Source organism: Diuraphis noxia, unplaced genomic scaffold (assembly GCF_037042655.1).
Source record: "Diuraphis noxia isolate RWA-SAM2 unplaced genomic scaffold, SU_Dnox_SAM2 contig0002, whole genome shotgun sequence".
In the NCBI taxonomy this organism is placed as follows: domain Eukaryota; kingdom Metazoa; phylum Arthropoda; class Insecta; order Hemiptera; family Aphididae; genus Diuraphis; species Diuraphis noxia.
Genome location: NW_028301712.1, coordinates 74,119,864 through 74,139,871, shown reverse-complemented (window position 1 = coordinate 74,139,871; position 20,008 = coordinate 74,119,864). Strand labels below are relative to the sequence as shown.

At 30.9% G+C, this 20,008-nt stretch overlaps 1 protein-coding gene across 1 annotated transcript; it reads left to right on the top strand.

The window, feature by feature from the left end:
* Positions 1-471: 471 nt before the first annotated feature.
* Positions 472-16,910, top strand: LOC149058908 (uncharacterized). Its single transcript, XM_089219482.1, has 5 exons — positions 472-604; positions 11,879-11,984; positions 12,048-15,925; positions 15,993-16,104; positions 16,178-16,910. Exons 2-5 carry the CDS (start codon positions 11,924-11,926, stop codon positions 16,318-16,320), a joined length of 4,194 nt encoding a protein of 1,397 aa, XP_089075608.1. The 5' UTR covers positions 472-604; positions 11,879-11,923; the 3' UTR covers positions 16,321-16,910.
* The last annotated feature ends 3,098 nt before the right edge of the window (positions 16,911-20,008 follow it).

Here is a 20,008-nt window from a genome sequence, read left to right as displayed (position 1 = left end):
TAATATATTTTTGACATTTTATGACCCAATTTATATTCTAGAGATAAAAAGTTAAAAAAAAAAGCTTCAAATTAATTTCTATCGATAGATGATTAGGTATGGCAGAAACTGTTTTAACTTCTAGAGTATGTAAACAACATTTAATTCATAGGTACTTAATAAGTTATATAAAATATATAAAAAAAAAAAATTATGATACCTAATAATAATAGTAGTTAACTTTAAATTTATAATAATAAGCACTTATAAATTTATGCACGCCAATCTAGAAATCCACCACCATAATAATATAATAGTTGGTCAAACCACTCTAAAACCCAGAACCCACGTTATCAAAATGAGGTCCGAACTTAATTTTTTCACAATAGAAGGGAAGGGGCAAATATATCATTTTTGCGTCCAATGGTCGTCATGGGAACGGAGATTGGGTGCCGGCAAACATCTGAGGTGATGGGTTTAAGGAGGAAGGATCTCGCGGCTATTTGTAGGGCGCCGAACGGATTGTGTTGCGAATTCAGTCGTCGCGACGCTGACGAACAAGCGATATTATTCTAGCCGACGGTGACCTCAACGGTCGTGTGTTAATTCGTCCATAAATTCGCGGGTAAGTAAAAAAACTTTGATATTTTTAACTTAAGCGTATCACGTGCTTAACATTAAGGATTTTTTATTTTTTATTAATTTCCTATATATTACATAAAATTATATCGATGTTTAAAAATCATTATATTGAGTAAAAATGTAATGTGGAAAATTTGTTTCTTGTAATTCGTGTGGCTTTGAAATAAATTATACGATTTTGGAATTTAAAATCACCGCATTAGACATTATGTAAATATTATTTAAAAAAATTAAATAAATATATTTAGTTAAGTAATATAATATTTTAATTATAAAAAAGGTATACTTTTGTTTAAAAAATAAATTAAATAATTTCTTTGTATAAGAATAACTTTACTTATCAATTATTATAATTTTAAACTGAAGTAATATTTATAAACTACAGCAAGGTACATTTTATTTAATAATGATTATTATTTAAGCTATTTTAAATCTCTAATCTTACTGAATTTAACTAATAATAGTAATAATAATATACCGCTACTCATATAATAAAACATACAAAATTAAGAAATACATTTAAAAAAATATGTGTAACAAAAATATACGTAAATTATACGTTTAGATCTGTGATTCGAAGTTAAATTTTACATTTATTCGACCTCATTCAATACATTTACCTTGTATGTTATTTTTTTTGTTTAGTATTTTTGTCTAAAAAATAAATATATACGCAGGTGGTATATAATATATCAAAAAAATCTATACATATAGCGTTGATATTATTGTAAAATATTTTTGATTATTCAAATCATTTCATTGGAAAATAATTTTTCATAATTTACCTTCGTTGCAAATAAGTTACGTGTTATGCGCCCATTATTCGTGTTTAAACATTATGACTTTTATTTGTTAAAATCTACCTATATATTTTAATTTGTATTATACATTCCAATGCCAATACAAGGTTTACCGTTGATCGTTAATTTTCACGAAAAGTGGATGCATCGTTATCGTTAAGTTTTTTACACTATTATTTCCCTGATTATCAAATAATTATAATCTTCTGTTGTTTATACTGCGTATATATATACGCATTGATAACGAATCTAATAATTTATTTATTTATTATATCTATGTGGTATTGTTATAAGTTCGTTGCATATTAATTTATTATTTTTAACGAATAATCCTCATTCCTCATAACATACGAGGCGAAAGACGTACGCGGTCAACGTAATAAAAAACGCATTTGAAATTTATATGCCTGTTAAGAGGATTGAAATCGGTGATGATTTGCAACACGCAACTCAGGAATTCATTAGTATTCGATTTCCAGCGCGTATACCGATGTGACTATATCGATGTAATGCTGCGGTAAGAATTTTTGAAAACAAAGTCCTATGAATTTGTTTCAGCATATATTATAATTGTTATAAATATATAAGAGTGTAGCATTTGAAAAATTCGATTTCATCGTGTTCATCTCTATTGCTGTTCGTATTTTTAAAATGTTCATTAAATTACTGCGTTAAAATTTGCATACAAGCATAAAAATCCGGAAACCAATTAGACGCAATCAAAACAAATATAGCTTATGGGACCCAATTAGTATGTAAAAATAGTACCAAAAAATTAATTTAAAAATGAATCAACTTTGGAACCCAACTCAAAGATGTTACACTTTGACGTGAGGATAATATTATTATAATATTCATATCGTTAACAATAATACGTTCCGTATAAGTGTAAGTCAATCATATTTTTTGCCCATTATGTCGAGTATAAAACTTCCTTACTACGTTTAAAGTTAATAAATTAAAAAAACTCATTCAAATCCATAGAAATATTAAAATATAAATAATTAGCAACAGAAATAGTTTGTTAGATGAATTCAGATTGAAAATTATTATTATTGATCAATGATCAAGCCTTAAACAATACCTACACTGAAGGCGATACGAGTTATTATAGCGGGTTTATGATACTATGTCAATCTGCGATAGAAACGCATTCAAAAAATGTTTAATCTAATTAATTAGGAACTGCTCCGTTTGAAATTAAATTAACACGTTTGGTGCTTGAGCAAAAAGCAAACTTAGTTAGAAGTGAATAACTGAAATCAATAACTTTTTATGTGACACTATGAAAATACTCGCGCGTAATAACTGCGTTTAAATACCTAATGCTCATCTCGGAATTGCCCCAGCCATCCCGGACATACTTGGTAAATACCAATAATATACAGGTAGGTACCTAATAATACGCACGCATAACCGCAAGAGTGATGTATACAAACTGTATAACGTATAATAATAATATATAGTACGCATACCCGGTTTAAAACAGCTAGGTATATAATTAGAATGCGTTAGGTAGGTAATAGCGCTATACTCACGCATCGTGTCCGTCGGGTTGCGAAACGTGACCGGCGACGTCTATCGCAAGGTCGGACCAAATGGTCGTTATAACCGGTAGCTCGTTCAATATTATTATTATTTATTTCACCGTAATATATATAATATATATATGTATATGTATTTGGTGTTTATACGACACGTAATATTTTAATATGGATCATGATTTTTCGTCTCGTCTTCCACTCACCCCGACGCAATCGGGACGTTGAAATACATAATATTCATCATAAACACGCCGAGACACGGAAGTTCGTATATATTAAAACTGTTGTGCTGAACACATTTTTTTCATTATTGATGTAGGACATATTTTTCGGCGGGAACAACGCTAGATCGAACGTGTTCGTTTTTGAAACTTATTCTTTGATATTTTCGGGTTTTAGGTCATTTTTAGCACATCACTTCAGTTTTTTAGAATATATTTTGTTTGTCGTCGGTAATTTCAAAATTCATATGGTATTTATCGTAGATTTTGTGAATTTAAATGAATTTTATATTGCACTCGCATCCTTGCATATGAATAATATATAATATGTGATACCTATGATAATATTCGATAACTAGGTCTCTTGCTCTTGTCTCATGACAATAGACATCCCGTGGGGTGCCTTTAGACCGAGCATTATACTATTATTATACAGTAGGCACACACACACACACACACACACACACACACACACACACACACACACACACACACACACACACACACTACACGCGCGAGCTATCGCGTAATCCAGGCGACGAGCCCCGTGGCCATTGCGATTTTTGGGAAAACTCGTGGCTCACCGAACGAATATTATTTGCGTCGCGCGTGTGAAATTAAGAGCTGGTAGGTACATAAATACAGTCTCGGGAAACCGTTAACACGAGGGTCGGTAGGAGCTAGTTGCGGGCGAAGATGAGATATATAATAACGTATATAAATTATACAGTTTATCAAACGAGATAATAATATAATATAGTAATAATGTAACTTATTTCGATCGTCATTCGTCGTATATAATATTTTTATAAATATAATGCGTGCGTGATGCGCGCAAACGCGCGGGTGCTAAATACGAGTTTTTAATTTTTTTACCTTGATGTTTTTTAACGGATCGGACGTTTAGCGCATGTGGCCCTCGAACGTTCGCCAATTTCATTGCGGGTGTAATAATAGTAATAAAACTCGTTTTTAATAACATCTACTGACCTACATAATATTAATAATATAATGAACTCCGAGTGTGCGCGGTTATCTGCGAACCTACGTGTATGCAGATTTGCAGTGGACTCGCTGTAGAACATGCCAATATAGCTATGGTGTCCTGAAGATGACGTGCTCAGGTCGGCATCATGAGTCACATCACTCGATCGTTGTCGTTATAATTTTGTCCGGCGATTCTGCTAAACCTTACCTTTCATTCAATTATGTATATTATTATCATAATTGTCGCACAAACCCAAAAACACTCGACGTGTGTGTGATTTGTCACGATACTGTATTATTAGGTGTGATGAGAGGAGAACAAATGAGTTCATCGACCATTGCAGCAGTCATCAATGTTGTTCGTCTAGAATAGTATGACATTTGCACTATAAAAATAGTTAGGTATATTATATTATATAGGCAAAATTACTAAAGTTTTTTTTTTTTTAAATATCCGATAGCATTTATCTGAATGTGTCAGTTATAAATTAAATCATTTAAATGAGTCTTCCTTTGGAACATTGTTTAAATCGTATTATACAATATTGAATATATTAATATTCGTTACCTGTACTTAACTTTGGATAAATAAAAATAAACATACATTTAGGTATGCATGAGATATGTCAAATGACGTGTTCTTGATAAGGAAACATACGTTAAAATAATACATTTTTATAGTCTTGAATAATATTTTTTTTGTAATCGACTGCTGTATTGAGTACCTAATCATAATATTTAATTGAAAATGACCCAAGTGTTCTTGCATTTTTATTTGTTTGAAAAAATTACTTGTTATATGGAATTAATTTTTAATACGTACCTAATTAAATCGACTCGTTGGTATTTTTATAGACTTATTCGAAAAGATTTTAATCGTTACATAGTATGAACAATATGATAGTAATAGTATATTATAATTGTTTATTATTTTGATTAGGTACATAACGACTAACGAGTAACGAGTAATAATATAGTAGCGCAAAGACTGACTAGGTGGATAGATACAACGATGTACCTTACTTAAAATACTATTAAATTAGCAGTTCTGAAGGACTATAATATAGAGGTAAACGATCATAAAAAAACATTCCGTACATTAAGGCATAAACACGATTTAAATATTGTTTACAACATAACTTATTATATTGAACAAACCGTTATGCTTTGACGCTGGAAAACTGTTACTTAGTACTTTTAGACCTTAAAACGCTATTGTATAAAAATTTCAACAATTTTATAAATTTGGTACTTAGTATGGTATCATAGAATAAGGATAAATAACTTATTTAGTATCATAAATTTTGAATTTTGACATTTAGCATGTTATAAACACGGATGCAAATACTAGACATTTACAAAACAGATTCATCGTCGTGTAAAGCTTTAGCCTTGATAAATAACAAAACGATATTTATTTTACATTATTTATTATTATTTATTTATTTATTTTTTTTTTTTTTTTGTATGATTTATCTATAATAATTGATGGTATCTATTACAAAAATATTAGAAAAATCACAGACAATACCCATTATGATACATAAATTAGCGGATTTAATTTTTATAAAAATTTAAAATTGAATATTTCTGAATAAATAAGAGTTGGTCAAACAGGACCAAAAAAATAATTATTTAATAATAAACGGTTTCTAAAAATGCATATTTTTAATGAATATTATAGCAGTATATTAAATCAATTATTATTTCATTAATTTAATACATTTTAAAAGATTAAAATAATATGTGAATTTATAGTATTGACTAGTGAATGATATTTATAAAATATTTGTCTCGTAGCGTTTGGATGACTATTTGTTTTTCTTTACTTTTAATTCAAAAAGTTCCGGTCGAAGGCAATTACACAAAATCATTTGTCTATGCAAACGAGGACCCTTTTTTATACTTGGTGGCGTTTTACTAACGTCAACTATAACGGCGAAATAACTCATGGACAAAAAAAATAAAATAAATAAAAACGTCGCACAGAGTTAGTCTTACGTTTAAATTACGTGTGCATATTGTGTGGATTACTTGCATGGTTACAAAGCGGGAGGTTTAAAGATGTCTTTCAACAAGACATCTGATACATCGAATATAGACAGAAGTGGAAGCAGAAAACGCAAAAGAGGTGGGATACCCCCATACTTTTTTGTTGTTGTTTTACCAATACAAATCTAATGTTCCAAGAATTTCATAAAAAAAAATACAAAATAATAATACTCTCGTGGATATATATTATTTATAGAGATAATAACATGGGTAGTATGCGTATTATACAACTTCCAAATAGGTAAACTACAAAAAAAATTATGGTCAGATATATAGGCGTAGACGTAACACTGCAATTCAATAATACAGATATTTAAATCTGTATGGATTTGACGGTAGAACTTATGAAACCGGTTTACAGATTACAAATCATCAACTGTTGGTGAAAAAATAAAAATATCACCATTTCGGTACCCGTGCCTACCCATGATAATATTAATTTAATAACTAAAACTCAAAACATACGGGTAATCAATTAGGTGCTCGTTAATCCGTTCCGAATGATCAAACATATTATTATTATTTGATGCCTTCGTCCGGCAACACGTCGCGACCGTGGCGGTTTTTTTTCCCCGAAAAGTGTCATTAGCCGCACGGAAATCACGATTTGAGTACGAGTGATGTACACGTTGCGCGCATAATATTATTATCATGAGCAAATTATCTATGCTCGTCGGCGGCGAAGTGTTCGACCGGTGTCGAGTCCCGTCCCAATGTCAATGTCGCGATTGTTGAGACTATAATATAATATGTGTAGAGAGAGAGTGTTAACAGTTTACACGCCATCCGTCTTCGGCCGGTTATTATGCCGAATTAGCTTGTACGAAAACATTACGATACGACACGATACGTTGCGCGATCATAATAATATTATTATTAAAAATCTTAATCATATTAAGCTCGGTTCATGGTTCGTTTGTTCGACGACGATCGACATAAGAACGGTCGAAATGTCGAATATTGTTGTATACACAAAATAAATAAATAAATAATAATATTGCACACATAGGTATAGGTATTCGTGCTTCGGACGATCTGCAAACGGTACAGCACGATCGTCGTTCGTTTGCGCAGTAACCACACTTGGCATGATATTTTAGTGACGACTAGGCTTATACAGTGGGTGGAGCGGGTGAGGATCAATTTCAGGAGCCGGTATGGTGATATAAAAGTATACAATTATAATATATGTAAGTCTTACTTGAATAACCACCATATTATGATGATTGCTAACAGTTCAATTTTAAAATAGTTTTAAGAAAATGTCATACTTAAAACGTTGTCTACTGTACATCTCAGTGACGTAATTAGGGGAGGGGGAGTGAACGACGAAGCACAAGTACTCCTTGCGCCCTGTAGGTATAGTTTGTTAGTAGGCCCTGATATGATTTTGAACCTATTGAAACTGAATTTTAATTCTATTTAAATATATTGCTATTGCTATTTCATTAATTCGTTGAAATTTTCGATAAAAAACAATACTACCTACTGGATAAATAATAAAACAACGTAATGTTGTATATATTATATAACTTTTCAATTATACCCATGTCAGGATCATAGATTACATTTTTATAAAATAGGAACAATTTTTTTTCAAAATATATATTTAAGTCTTGTATTATATTTGGATATAATACATTGCAGGTAAAATTGTTTTCAAAACAATCATATTTCAGATTAAATCACCAAAAGTAAAATAAAACTAGATTCTTAATTTCATAAAATGATTCAAAAATATACAATTTATTTTTATATAATCTATTTCTTATAATAATAATATTATTATATTAACCTAACTACAATTAAAATATAATTATTAATTTTATATCAGGTATCTAGTACCTACTATAATATTTAGACGAAGTTTTATTATTCAGTGAATTTAAATAACTATTTAGATTATAACAACAATAAAACTAAATTTATAATAATAAATAATACTTTATTATTAGGGCTAGGATAGTATAGGATTTTGCATTTTTTTTTAGGATTTACAGGACATAGCTTTTCAAGCACAAAATGTGATTTGGTCATATACGAGTCCAAATTTATAGTTTTTATTTTGCTTTTTTTTGCATTTTTTGTACTTTTAAGGATATAGGGTCATTTTTTAGCATTTTTAGGTCATTTTTTCAATTTTACGGGCATTTTTTATACTTTTTTTAAATCTAGGTAATATTTTTATACATTTTCATTTACACTAGATGTTCTCGATAAAAGTTTTGAATTTGTAACAGAAATAATATCATATTCAATATTTCAATTACAGAGATAGTATAGAGAATAATCTTCGATACCTCGAGTTATCTTAATCGTTAAATTAAATGACAGTGATGTGGAGAGTACAGTGTGTAGTAGTGTGTTAATACTCGTTATCGATAATAAAACCATTTATATATTACAACAATAAACTTCGATACCACGAGTTATCTTAATCGTAAAATTAGATGACAGTGGTGTGGAGTGTACCTACGTATGGTTTTGTTAGTGTCTTTACTTTCGGGATTGCGTATCGTGCTTGTAACGAAATATGCCGAAACAAAAATCATCGCAATCGAGTCGTATGCGGCTTTATGTTTCGGAATTTGGCGCCGACGTCTTTTCTACCGATGGTTTGGTGTTATTTTGTAAAGTCTGTGAAGTTAAAGTTGCAGCAGATAAAAAATATACAATTCAGCAACATATTACACGCGATAAACATTTACGTGGTATTCAAAAACGAAACGAGCAAACGACTTCTTTAACACAACCAATGTATTCTGAGTACGGAAATTCTAATTTTAATCTAGATTTGTGCAGGGCATTTTTAAGTGCAAATATACCGTTACATAAATTATCTCATCCAATTTTACGAAATTTAAATATTATTATTATTATTTATTTATTTTCATTTAAAAATAGAAATGTTTATATACATGTAAATTTATACAAATATTTATACATATTATAAAATGTAATTATACATAATGATTGTCTCTGTAAGCTATAGGCTTGTTGTGGAGACAAGGTTCTTAAAAATATCTCGTACATTTACTAAAATAATTAATCATAATTAAATTAACACATTATAAGTCGATTGTAGTTGTAGATGATTTAGTGATTACTGATTATAAGCTTCATAAATATACATTTTTAAATATTTTTTGAATTACAGAATAAATATAACAATTTGACAGCAATACAGATATAATAAAATTTATCTATATTAGTAATTTAATTTTTTCATTTACCATTTTCTTATATAATCTAAAGATTTTAAACAAACCATCGTCAATATTTAGTTCCATTGCCATCTTAATTCCAGCATTCAAGGGGTTTCTTTTTCCAAATTCCGTTCTACACATAGGAATTAAATATATATCAGTTTGTTTCGCTCTTGTACAATGGTTATGGTTACTTACAATTACTTATAGCTACTTTTTAAAGTACGCATTTTAGGTACATATTGCTTTTTAATGCTTTCTAAAGGTTTAAAATTGATTTTTAAAGTAGGGGGGGAACTTTTGGGCGTTCAGGGAAAACGAGCATTGTTATCTATATTCTATACAATTGGCTTCTGATAAAATCAGAAATATCTTTATCAACATCCTATTCCCGAAAGATTTAATAGATAATATTATCTTCAATAGAAATTTTTAATTTATTACTTCCTCTTCGTGTACTTTACGGAAAAATGTATTTTGTATACATACGTAAAAGTAGACTTGAATACGCACTAGACCTTGATTGCACAGAACCCAATCCTTGAACCTTGATCATCATTTTTACAATTCGCTACAATGTCATCACGTCATCCACACGCCATTCAAGCTTTCGTGTGAATCCAATTGAAGCTCATGACATCATCATTATAGGCATACATGCATGCCGTTCACGAGCTATATTGACACACAAAAATAACACGCACGTACACGTATACATTCTATATGACTGTATGTCGTACGTGTTTAGATACGATAAACGTGACTTTGGTTATAAAAAAGAATAAAGTTGGCCCGAACATTTGGGATTGATAATATATTTAAATTCCCTAGTATGATTATTTATTGATGTCATTTTGTGCGTTATAAAATGTTTTCATTCAATAGAATATAAAAAAGTCATGACAAAATTAAATTAAATTATTAAAATTGAAGGTATTTTATGGATAAACTAAATATGTTATCGGTTGACTGATTAATTATAGCACATATTTAAGTAGGTTCCAATTGAAATAATAGTTTCACACCAAGACACTTGTATGTACTTGATTGGTTTGTATATCACGTATACAACCGTGTTGACATGTTGTCCACTTTTACTCATTTATTTATTATAATGTACCTATACGCTATACTACCAATAAATTATGTACCACATACTCGAACTGTAGGTAGGTATTATAAAGTACACCTCAAATATGGTTTTAAATAATTAAATGTTAAAAACAATTTTCATGTAAAATACTACTTCTTTTTAGGTTGGTTTAAATTTAAATTTTAACATAGATCTCAATGCTATATACAATATTAGCCATTATGACATTTTGAAATACTCCTTTATGTAAAAAAAATGTATTTCCAATATGGTTTACTGCTGTAAACAACGTGATTTTGTGACTCATATAGAACCCGATGGCGCTTCGTCCGATTTGCATAGTCATTTCGGTCAACGGCCAACCATGACCTCCTCTCTTCGACCTCATAAAACACGATCTGGTCGTACGAAATATCAAACCCACCTCCCCCAGCTTTACTTTCTCGCCTACTTCCGTGTTAATTTCTTGTACTCGTACGCACATTTATTGGATAAACACATTTATATTCATCTAGTACCTATGCCTTCACTAATGTATTTGATAATAACAAGACATTCATAATTACGTATTTTACTTGTACCTATATTGTATAGTGTTCTACATAAACGCATAATAATAATAATAATACTATATAGATATACATAAATTATGAATTAAGTTTATATTTTATATTTGCCTATCTGAATAGTTTTAATCAAATAAATCATGCTATAGATGTTTCAGATTAAATTTTAAACTGCGACTTAAATAAATATGTTTATAACGATAGGACACGTCATGTGTTCATATAATTTTAAAAAAACTATTACGATTCAAATATGCCTAAGTAACGCAGTTTATTTTTTGTAACTGAATTATTTACCTACATAATTTTAAATAATTCAATCACACTCGTGGTAAAATCTTATGTAATAGATATTTGTATTTGATTCGTGTGTTATTATTATTAGATAGGTACCTACAAAATAAAATGTTTATATTCACACGATCATTAATCATGATTAATATATTAGTACATACTACCATTTAACAAGAAAACTGTCCTACTATTACCTGTTATATAGGTTAATCAGTTAATTTATTATGTGACGATTATTTTTTATGTGTAGTGTATTTTCAATTGATGCAATTTTATACTATTTATAGAGATTCGCATATTCTTATGGGTATAACCGGTTTATGATTCCGTTATTTTAAAAGATGGTATATTTGCATATAGTATAACATTTTTAACCACAAACAGTTTTTTTTTGACGTGTAATACTAGACAATATTTTACGGCTGAAGTAGTTTTCCGGCCAATGAGTCCTTCAAAGAGTTTAATGTATTTATTTATAATTATTTTGTTTTCAGGAGATTTTGATTATATTATAACTAAGTGACGAGTCATATACAATCATGATGGGTTCGATGAGCCGAATCATCGTTTTAGTGTGCATGATTTACTATTCTACCTGTGGTATGTTTTGATGTAAAACATCAGCTATAACCAAATATATTTCTTTCTTGATTTTTATTACAGACGTAACTAGCAGAGAATCAAGAGCTAATTCAAGTCCAACAGAAGGAACATTTAATTGTAAATCAGAAGGATTTCATCCAGACCCGTCTGACTGTACGTCATTTTACAGATGTGTCAACTTTGGAGCTGGCACATATTACACCAAGTTTAAATTTCAATGTTCTCCCGGAACTGTTTTTGATCCAGAAAACTCTGTATGCGTACATCCTTCTTTTTCTAGTAGAGAAGAATGTAAAAATGTAGAATTTAGTAATCCCGAGCCAGAACCTAGCCCAGAAGAGTCTAATTCATGGAATCCACCCCCTAATGGTGCTCAAAACCAACCAAACACTAATAAACCAAATAACTCAGGTTACGGTCCAACCGCTCCCGAATATTTAAGCCAGCCGTCTTCGAACTATGATTATGGGCGTCCACAGACCGGTTACAAACCAACACAAACTGAATACGTTCAACCTCAATCACCACCAAGTTACCAACCTCCCCCATACATATCACCACAAACAAACTCTCCACCGAGTAATTATAAACCTCAAAATCCAGGATATGTAGAATATCAACCTCAACCAAGTTATAACCAGCCACCTCAATCTGGTTACATTCCAACTTCATCACAACTAGCTCAAAAACCGAATTATAATCAACCACCACAATCTGGGTATATACCACCTAGTCAACAACCAAGTTATAGCCAACCACCACAATATAATTATGTACAACCTGTAGTATCAACGTCACAGCCAAATTATTATCAACCATCACAATCTAACAGTAATCAACCATCACAACCTAATTATAATCAACAACAATCGACTTATGCACCTCCTGTTCAACCAGAAGATGGCTACAATCAACAATCATCATCAGAAAGTCCTGAAAATGAAGTAGATAACGAATTACCTGAACAAACAGAAGAAACTAGTTCTAATGGACCAAATTGTGTGTCAGAAGGATTCCATCCATACAATGAAGGTTGTAGTAAAAAATTCATACGATGTGTGGACAAAGGTGATGGGACTTTTACTAAATACGAATTCGACTGTGGTGAAGGAACTTTATGGGATGATAGTCAACAAACATGCAATCATGCGAATCTAGTAAATTGTGGAACTACGACGTCAGCTACACCTTCCACAATACAATCAGATTCTACTGTGGCACAGCAAATAACTACAGCCAACATATGGTCTAGTTCAGTGACATCTAATTCATCCATGATGTCTAGCTCGAGTTCAAGTTCTAGTAGTTCTTCTAGTAGCCAGTTTTCAACTTCAGCTGTCGTTGCTGGCCAAACAAATGGAGGATTTAACCAACAATTTTCATCTCAAGATGGTTCTTTAACAACAGTTGCTATGAATCAAGGTTCAAATCAGGCTGGAAGTTCTAGTACAAATCAACAATCTGCTTCTTCTAGTTCTAATCAAGCTGCCACATCTGGATTTAACCAACAAACAACTAGCGCCGCGGCTAACCAACAAACAACTAGTGCCGCGGCTAACCAACAAACAACTAGTGCCGCAGCTAATCAGCAGACAACTAGTGCCGCAGCCAACCAACAGACAACTAGTGCCGGATCCAACCAACAGACAACTGGTTTTGGTTCAAATCAACAAACAAATAGTGCTGTACTCAATCAACAAACTACTAGCGCTGGAGCTAACCAACAAACAACTAGTGCCGCAGCTAACCAGCAGACAACTAGTGCCGCAGCTAACCAACAAACAAATAGTGGCGGATCTAACCAACAGACAACTGGTTTTGGTTCAAATCAACAAACAAATAGTGCTGTACTCAATCAACAAACATCTAGTGCTGGATCTAACCAACAAACAACTGGTGCTGGATCTAATCAACAAATAAATAATTCTGGAAATAAACCAACTTCACCAATGTCATCGACCTTAAAACCAACAACGCCTATTAATACAACGAAAAAACCACCAGTATCGTCAACTCCAAAACCTACTACCAATAAACCAACCTCTTCACAGCCGACAACTCTAAAACCAACTTCTCCAAAACCGACAACTCCAAAACCAACAACTCCAAAACCAACCACTTCACAACCATCTACTCAAAAACCAACTACTTCAAAACCAACCACTCAAAAACCAATCATTTCAAGTACTACACAAAAATCCACAACAACAACTCGGTCGACACCTACTTTACCAGCAACTACTACACAAAAAGACACTAAAGCACCTACTAAAAGACCAACGCAAAACACTCCAACTTCTAAACCAATCACTCAATCAAATTCAAAACCAACAGTTACAACAACCATTAAACCTGTGAACTCGAAACCAACAGTAAAACCAACAACGGTTGCTTCCACAAATAAACCTCAATCATCAACAACTATTAAACCAATAAGTCAGCAATCTACGAAAAAGCCACTTACCGAACCATCATCTACAACAGACACTTGTGCTGCAGAAGGATTTTTCCCAGATTCTAAAGATTGTAACAAATTTTATAGATGTGTAGATAATGGAAAAGGATTTACTAAATATAACTTTAATTGTGGGCCAGGAACTGTTTGGGATCATGTTAATAATGTATGTAATCATCCATGGGCAGTGGATAGAGATTGTTCTAAATCAAGTTCGTCGTCTACAGCTGGATCAACAGAATCATTTGTATCTAATAGTTCTGAAAATCCAATATCAAGTCAACCTAGTAACCCAGAAACATCTACAGCATTGTCTACTAGTCCTTCTCCTCCGACATCAATAAGTAGTCAAACTACTCAAACCCAAACTTCAACATCTAGTTCTAGTCAACAAACATCTTCAACCATAAGTCAAACGGTTATTTCATCCAATAATTCGACTGCCCCTTGTAATACTTCACCAAAGCCACCTAGCAAAATAGTGTGTAATGGAAGTGGATTTTTCCCTCATCCAGATGATTGTAAAAAGTTCTATAGATGTGTCGATTGGGACGGTGATAAAGGTGAACGATTTTCTGTGTACCACTTCGACTGTCCTGAAGGAACAATTTTTGATCCTAGCCTAAACGTATGTAATCACGAAGCTTCTGTATACCCTCCTAGAGATTGTTCTGGATCAAGTACTCCGCAAAATCATGGAACTAGTACCCCTGCTACTGAAGCTACTACCACTGAAGCAAGTACTACAGTGACAACTGATGATCCCAGTGAAACTACAGGACCGTCTGAAACGAATGAACCAGAAGCAAAACCAACTTCAAGTATACCTGAAACAGAATCTACTACATCTAATCCAACAGGAACTGATCCGATACCATCAAATCCAACTGAGACTACAACTAATCAAATAGAAACGAATCCACCTACGACAAGTCCAACCGAAACAAATCAATCCACGACTATTGAGACAGAACCAACGACGAGCCCCACAGAAACAAACCCCCCCACAACGAGTCCATCAGAAACAAATCCACCAACGACTAATCCATCGGAAACAAATCCGCCAACGACAAGTCCGTCCGAAACAAACCCACCAACGACTAATCCGACAGAAACAAATCCACCTTCAACAAGTCAAACAGAAACAACAGATTCTGAAACAAATCAACCGTCAACAGAAACGTTACCCGCCACAACAACTTCTCCAGAAACTTCAAACTCTACAGATAATTGTCCAACTTTAGAACCTGATCAAGTTTCATTAGTGTGTCCAACAGGTTTTAGAAGACATCCAAAAGATTGTAATCTATTTTATCAATGTACAATAGCAGCTAATAATGACATAAAAGTATTGGTCCTCGCATGTTCAAATGGCACGTTTTATGACCAAAGAAAAACTCAATGTTTACCACCAGATGAATCCGAATCATGTCCATCAATTGATGTACGCCGGTTAGAATCTCGTGAAGAAATACTACCAACTGTAAGTTATTATAATTGGGTTTTCAAATATGCTTACATTAAAACGTGTTTATGTTCACATTAAATAGGTCCAGATTCAACCTTACCAGCAGTTATGTCCATCAGAAGGAACGTTTGGTTCTCCAACTGATTGCCAGACTTTTATAAAATGCAATAGAGATGCTAAAGGAATTCTCAGTGGTAAAATATTTAACATACATTTTATTGGTAATCTCGATACATTTTTCTACGTAATATATGTTATCTGTTATAGGTCAAATGTTTCAATGTCCTGAAGGACAGAGCTTTTGGGAAAAATCTAAGAAATGTGAGAAAAATAGGAAAATTCCAATGTGTAATAAACTCGGCCCTAAATTAAATTGGCAAACGAGTCTAGCCCCTGTACTTACTGATTAATGAAATTAATTTTATGAACCAAAATTTCAAATAATAATGTATAATTAGCTCAATCTAAATGTATTAGTTTAATATTATCATAATAGTTAATTAAGTATTTAAATTTATTTTAGATTAAAATTAGTCTACATTTTGAAAAATGTTTCAAAGATTTACATAGGCAACAAAAATACAAAATTTTCTAGGTACTTACGTTTTGTTTGCGAGAATATGAGTAAAAAAATATCCATATTCATGACGTAGTAGTATCTATCAAGTACTAGATATTAGGTTTCTAGGTATTAATCTATTATTAGTGATTATTTATAGCAATTTAATATTCCTGTTATTAAACATTGATTAAATAATACATTAATACCAACTTATATTTAAAACCTATGCACTTGATTTCAAAAATAATGTGCCATACTAGATAAGTATTTTTGCTTAAAATTTTTATAAATCTTTGAAACATTTTTTAAATATTACAAATGATTAAGTATAAGTTGCATTTTTATTTTTAATACAATATTGTGATGATTTTTTTTATCTTATTTATAATTCTTGTACATACATTTTTTACGAAACATTAAAACTACATCATAATTGAATTTATATATCCTTTTTTAAGTTGTAATTTTGTTCAATAGTTTCAACGATTATATAGTCACATAAGATATAAACAGTAAGTAATATACCCTTAAGTATCAAATATTAATTTGATGAATTGGTGTTCTCAAACTGTAAAATATTATTTAATATCAATATATACAATATACATTGTATACCAATATGACGTTCTTTAAATAAAATTACATTTATAAATAAAAGTTTATCTGTTAAGCTAACTAGAGCAATAAAATTACTACCAACTGAAAATATTTACCTTCATTTGATATTTTGTATCAAAATAATGGTAAAAACAAAAAAATATGATATATTTTATTTTTGGTTTATTATCATTATAATTTCAAACACAATTTTTGTCCATATTATATAAATTTATTTCTCAGTGTTGAAATGTTTTAATAAAAAAAACTAATTTTTTTGCCGGGGCAGGCAAAACTATATTTTGGCTTTTAAACCTCTTTAGGCATTTAGCTATAGGTTTTAATAACAGCTATATTAAATCTGTCATTAGATATTGAATTTGGATTTAAATAACAGTTAAAATAAGTTTTAAAAAATGCTCAAATACGATTAAACTTGAATCTTAAAGAAATATCCATGTTTATTTAATTATGAGGCCTAATCCGTGTATTTTAAATAAACAGTTATTATGTGGCCTTTATTAAAAGATAATGAAATAAAAAATAATATTACATTTTAAATGTATAATATATTTATCACATTATAAGTTATTCTTTATAACAATTTACACCATCATAATAGAAATTATACGGTAATTGGAAAAAAATACCCGAGGAAAAAATAATACCCATGAAAATAATATAATAATTTAATAATTTATTTATAATAAATAATATAAAAGCAAAGGTGATAATTTCTATTCAGAAAAATTACATAATAATGGTTAAAAAAAATCAGACCTAGGTATATAGTGGTATATTATATTATATTTATAATTATTTACAATTAAAGTCCCAACTCGTAAAAAAGAAATTAAAATATTATTCAAATGATATACACAACCATTGCAAAATAATATTATCGTGTCACTTTAAGCCTAATAGCCTATGTTTCCGAGGGTATATGTACAATTAAAAAAAAATATATAGTATCGGAATTCAACTAACGATAATAATTGATCTCTTACGATAGCATACACGAAATTTATATGATATCGGCGATTTTACTCTCTTTTTCTACTATATTTAATTGTATACTGAATACTCTTATTATAATCGTATCAATACACAAAAATAATAATTTCCTACTTTGAAATTACAGTTTTTTCCGTTTTATATATGTTCTATACTATTATATAGGTACCTATTACACCTTTGTAATCTCGTAATGTTATAAACTTGGTATATCCTAATTATCTAATGTATTATGTACCTATCAGTTATATTTTCTCTATTTTACTACCTATTTAGTTGTATTTTGTGCTATCGTCTGTCAGTCAGTTCTTTACTCTCTACCGCTTTTGTATCTGAGAGCTACAATGAGTGGTCAACATTTTATTTTTATTGTGACATTAATAATTATTAATACTTATTTATTGTTTTATACAAATTGCCAAATTATTATTATTTTACTATAACAATACAATATAATTATTTTTTCGAGTATTTATGTCAGATATGGGTATTATTTCCTTGGATATTTTTTCCATTGGGTATTATTTCCTAGGGTATTTTTTCTATCGGGTATTATTCCTTAGGGTATTTTTTCTTTCGGGTATTACCTATTTCCTCGGCCATTTTTTACAGGGCATTTTTCCGTGGGTATTTCTTCCCCATATTTCAAATTATACCTATTATATTTTATATTTTTTATACTTATACCAAAATAATAGTCAACAAGATAGTTTTAAAACCTGCAGATTGCATTTTGTATGAATAAATAGGAAAATTCTGTTTTACAATTTTGTATAATGCATGAGAAATTAGATGAACGGATGGTACGTATAATAGTATGGCTGGAACTCGATTGAGCACAGTTAACCTTTTTCATTACTCGATTGAGCACAGATACAATTAAACAATAGATATCCAAAATGGCAAAATATAACACGATTGAGCATAAAAATACGCACAACGTTGCCGTCCCACACAGCAAAATAATAATTGTTCTAACGCGAATATGTCCGTTACTCCGGTACCATCAAAGCATATTATATAAAAGTCAAAAAATATCTTATCGATTGTTATTTTATTGCTGCCATATAGTGTGTGTGTATTCGGACCTCGCGGGTTGGTTTTCCACACTCCTCCCGTATGCATTTCTTGATTTTCTTTATATCATATAAAATTATACCCCTTTTGGTCACTTGATCATATCGCATATTCGCATGTCTTTCTGTGACGCATCAACTACGATTGTATGTTTATGAGTATTTCAAAATGCGCTTGTAACCTGGTTGTAGTCGGACAGAAAAATTGGCAATGTTGCGTTCATTTGACTGTGCAACAACCGGGTTATTAATAAATATGGACCGTGCTCAATCGGGTTGTTTCAAAATAAGGACCGTGCTCAATCGAGTTTCACCGAATACTATAATGTATCACATAAAAAGACATTTACGGGGTTTAATATAGGCAATTTTAATAAGTAGTTACGCATAATATTAAAATATTTTAATTAATCGTAGTCTACCTACGGGGTGCGTGAATGTTTATTTAAGTTGATCGATACTCAATAATATAATTACTAAATAGTATTAACTATAACACCGGATATACAATTATGTATCTGTTTGACGGAAATGCCTTTTATCGTATATTCTATTGGTCATCATTGCAAAATTTAAAAAAAAATAAATACTTTATCCGGTAAAGTAAAAAAGTTTCGGTAAAACAAACTTTTGAGTTCGATACTTCAACGCGATTGTCATCCACAAATAGTCACGTGTCGGTGTCATCCTGCCATGCACTTATGCAGCATCAGTAGCATCTGAGAAATAATTTCTATAGCCGTTCTCAGATTCTAACCATAACTGAAATGTCTTTCCACTGCAAAAAAAACTTATACCACCTTTATCAATAGACAGAGTGATAAATTTTTAATCATTTTTAATAGGACG

Coding starts and splice junctions, on each gene's coding strand:
- LOC149058908 (XM_089219482.1), top strand. CDS start 11,924: ATGATGGGTTCGATGAGCCGAATCATCGTTTTAGTGTGCATGATTTAC. Junction 15,926..15,992: donor GTGAAGAAATACTACCAACT/GTAAGTTATTAT, acceptor CACATTAAATAG/GTCCAGATTCAACCTTACCA. Junction 16,105..16,177: donor TGCTAAAGGAATTCTCAGTG/GTAAAATATTTA, acceptor TATCTGTTATAG/GTCAAATGTTTCAATGTCCT.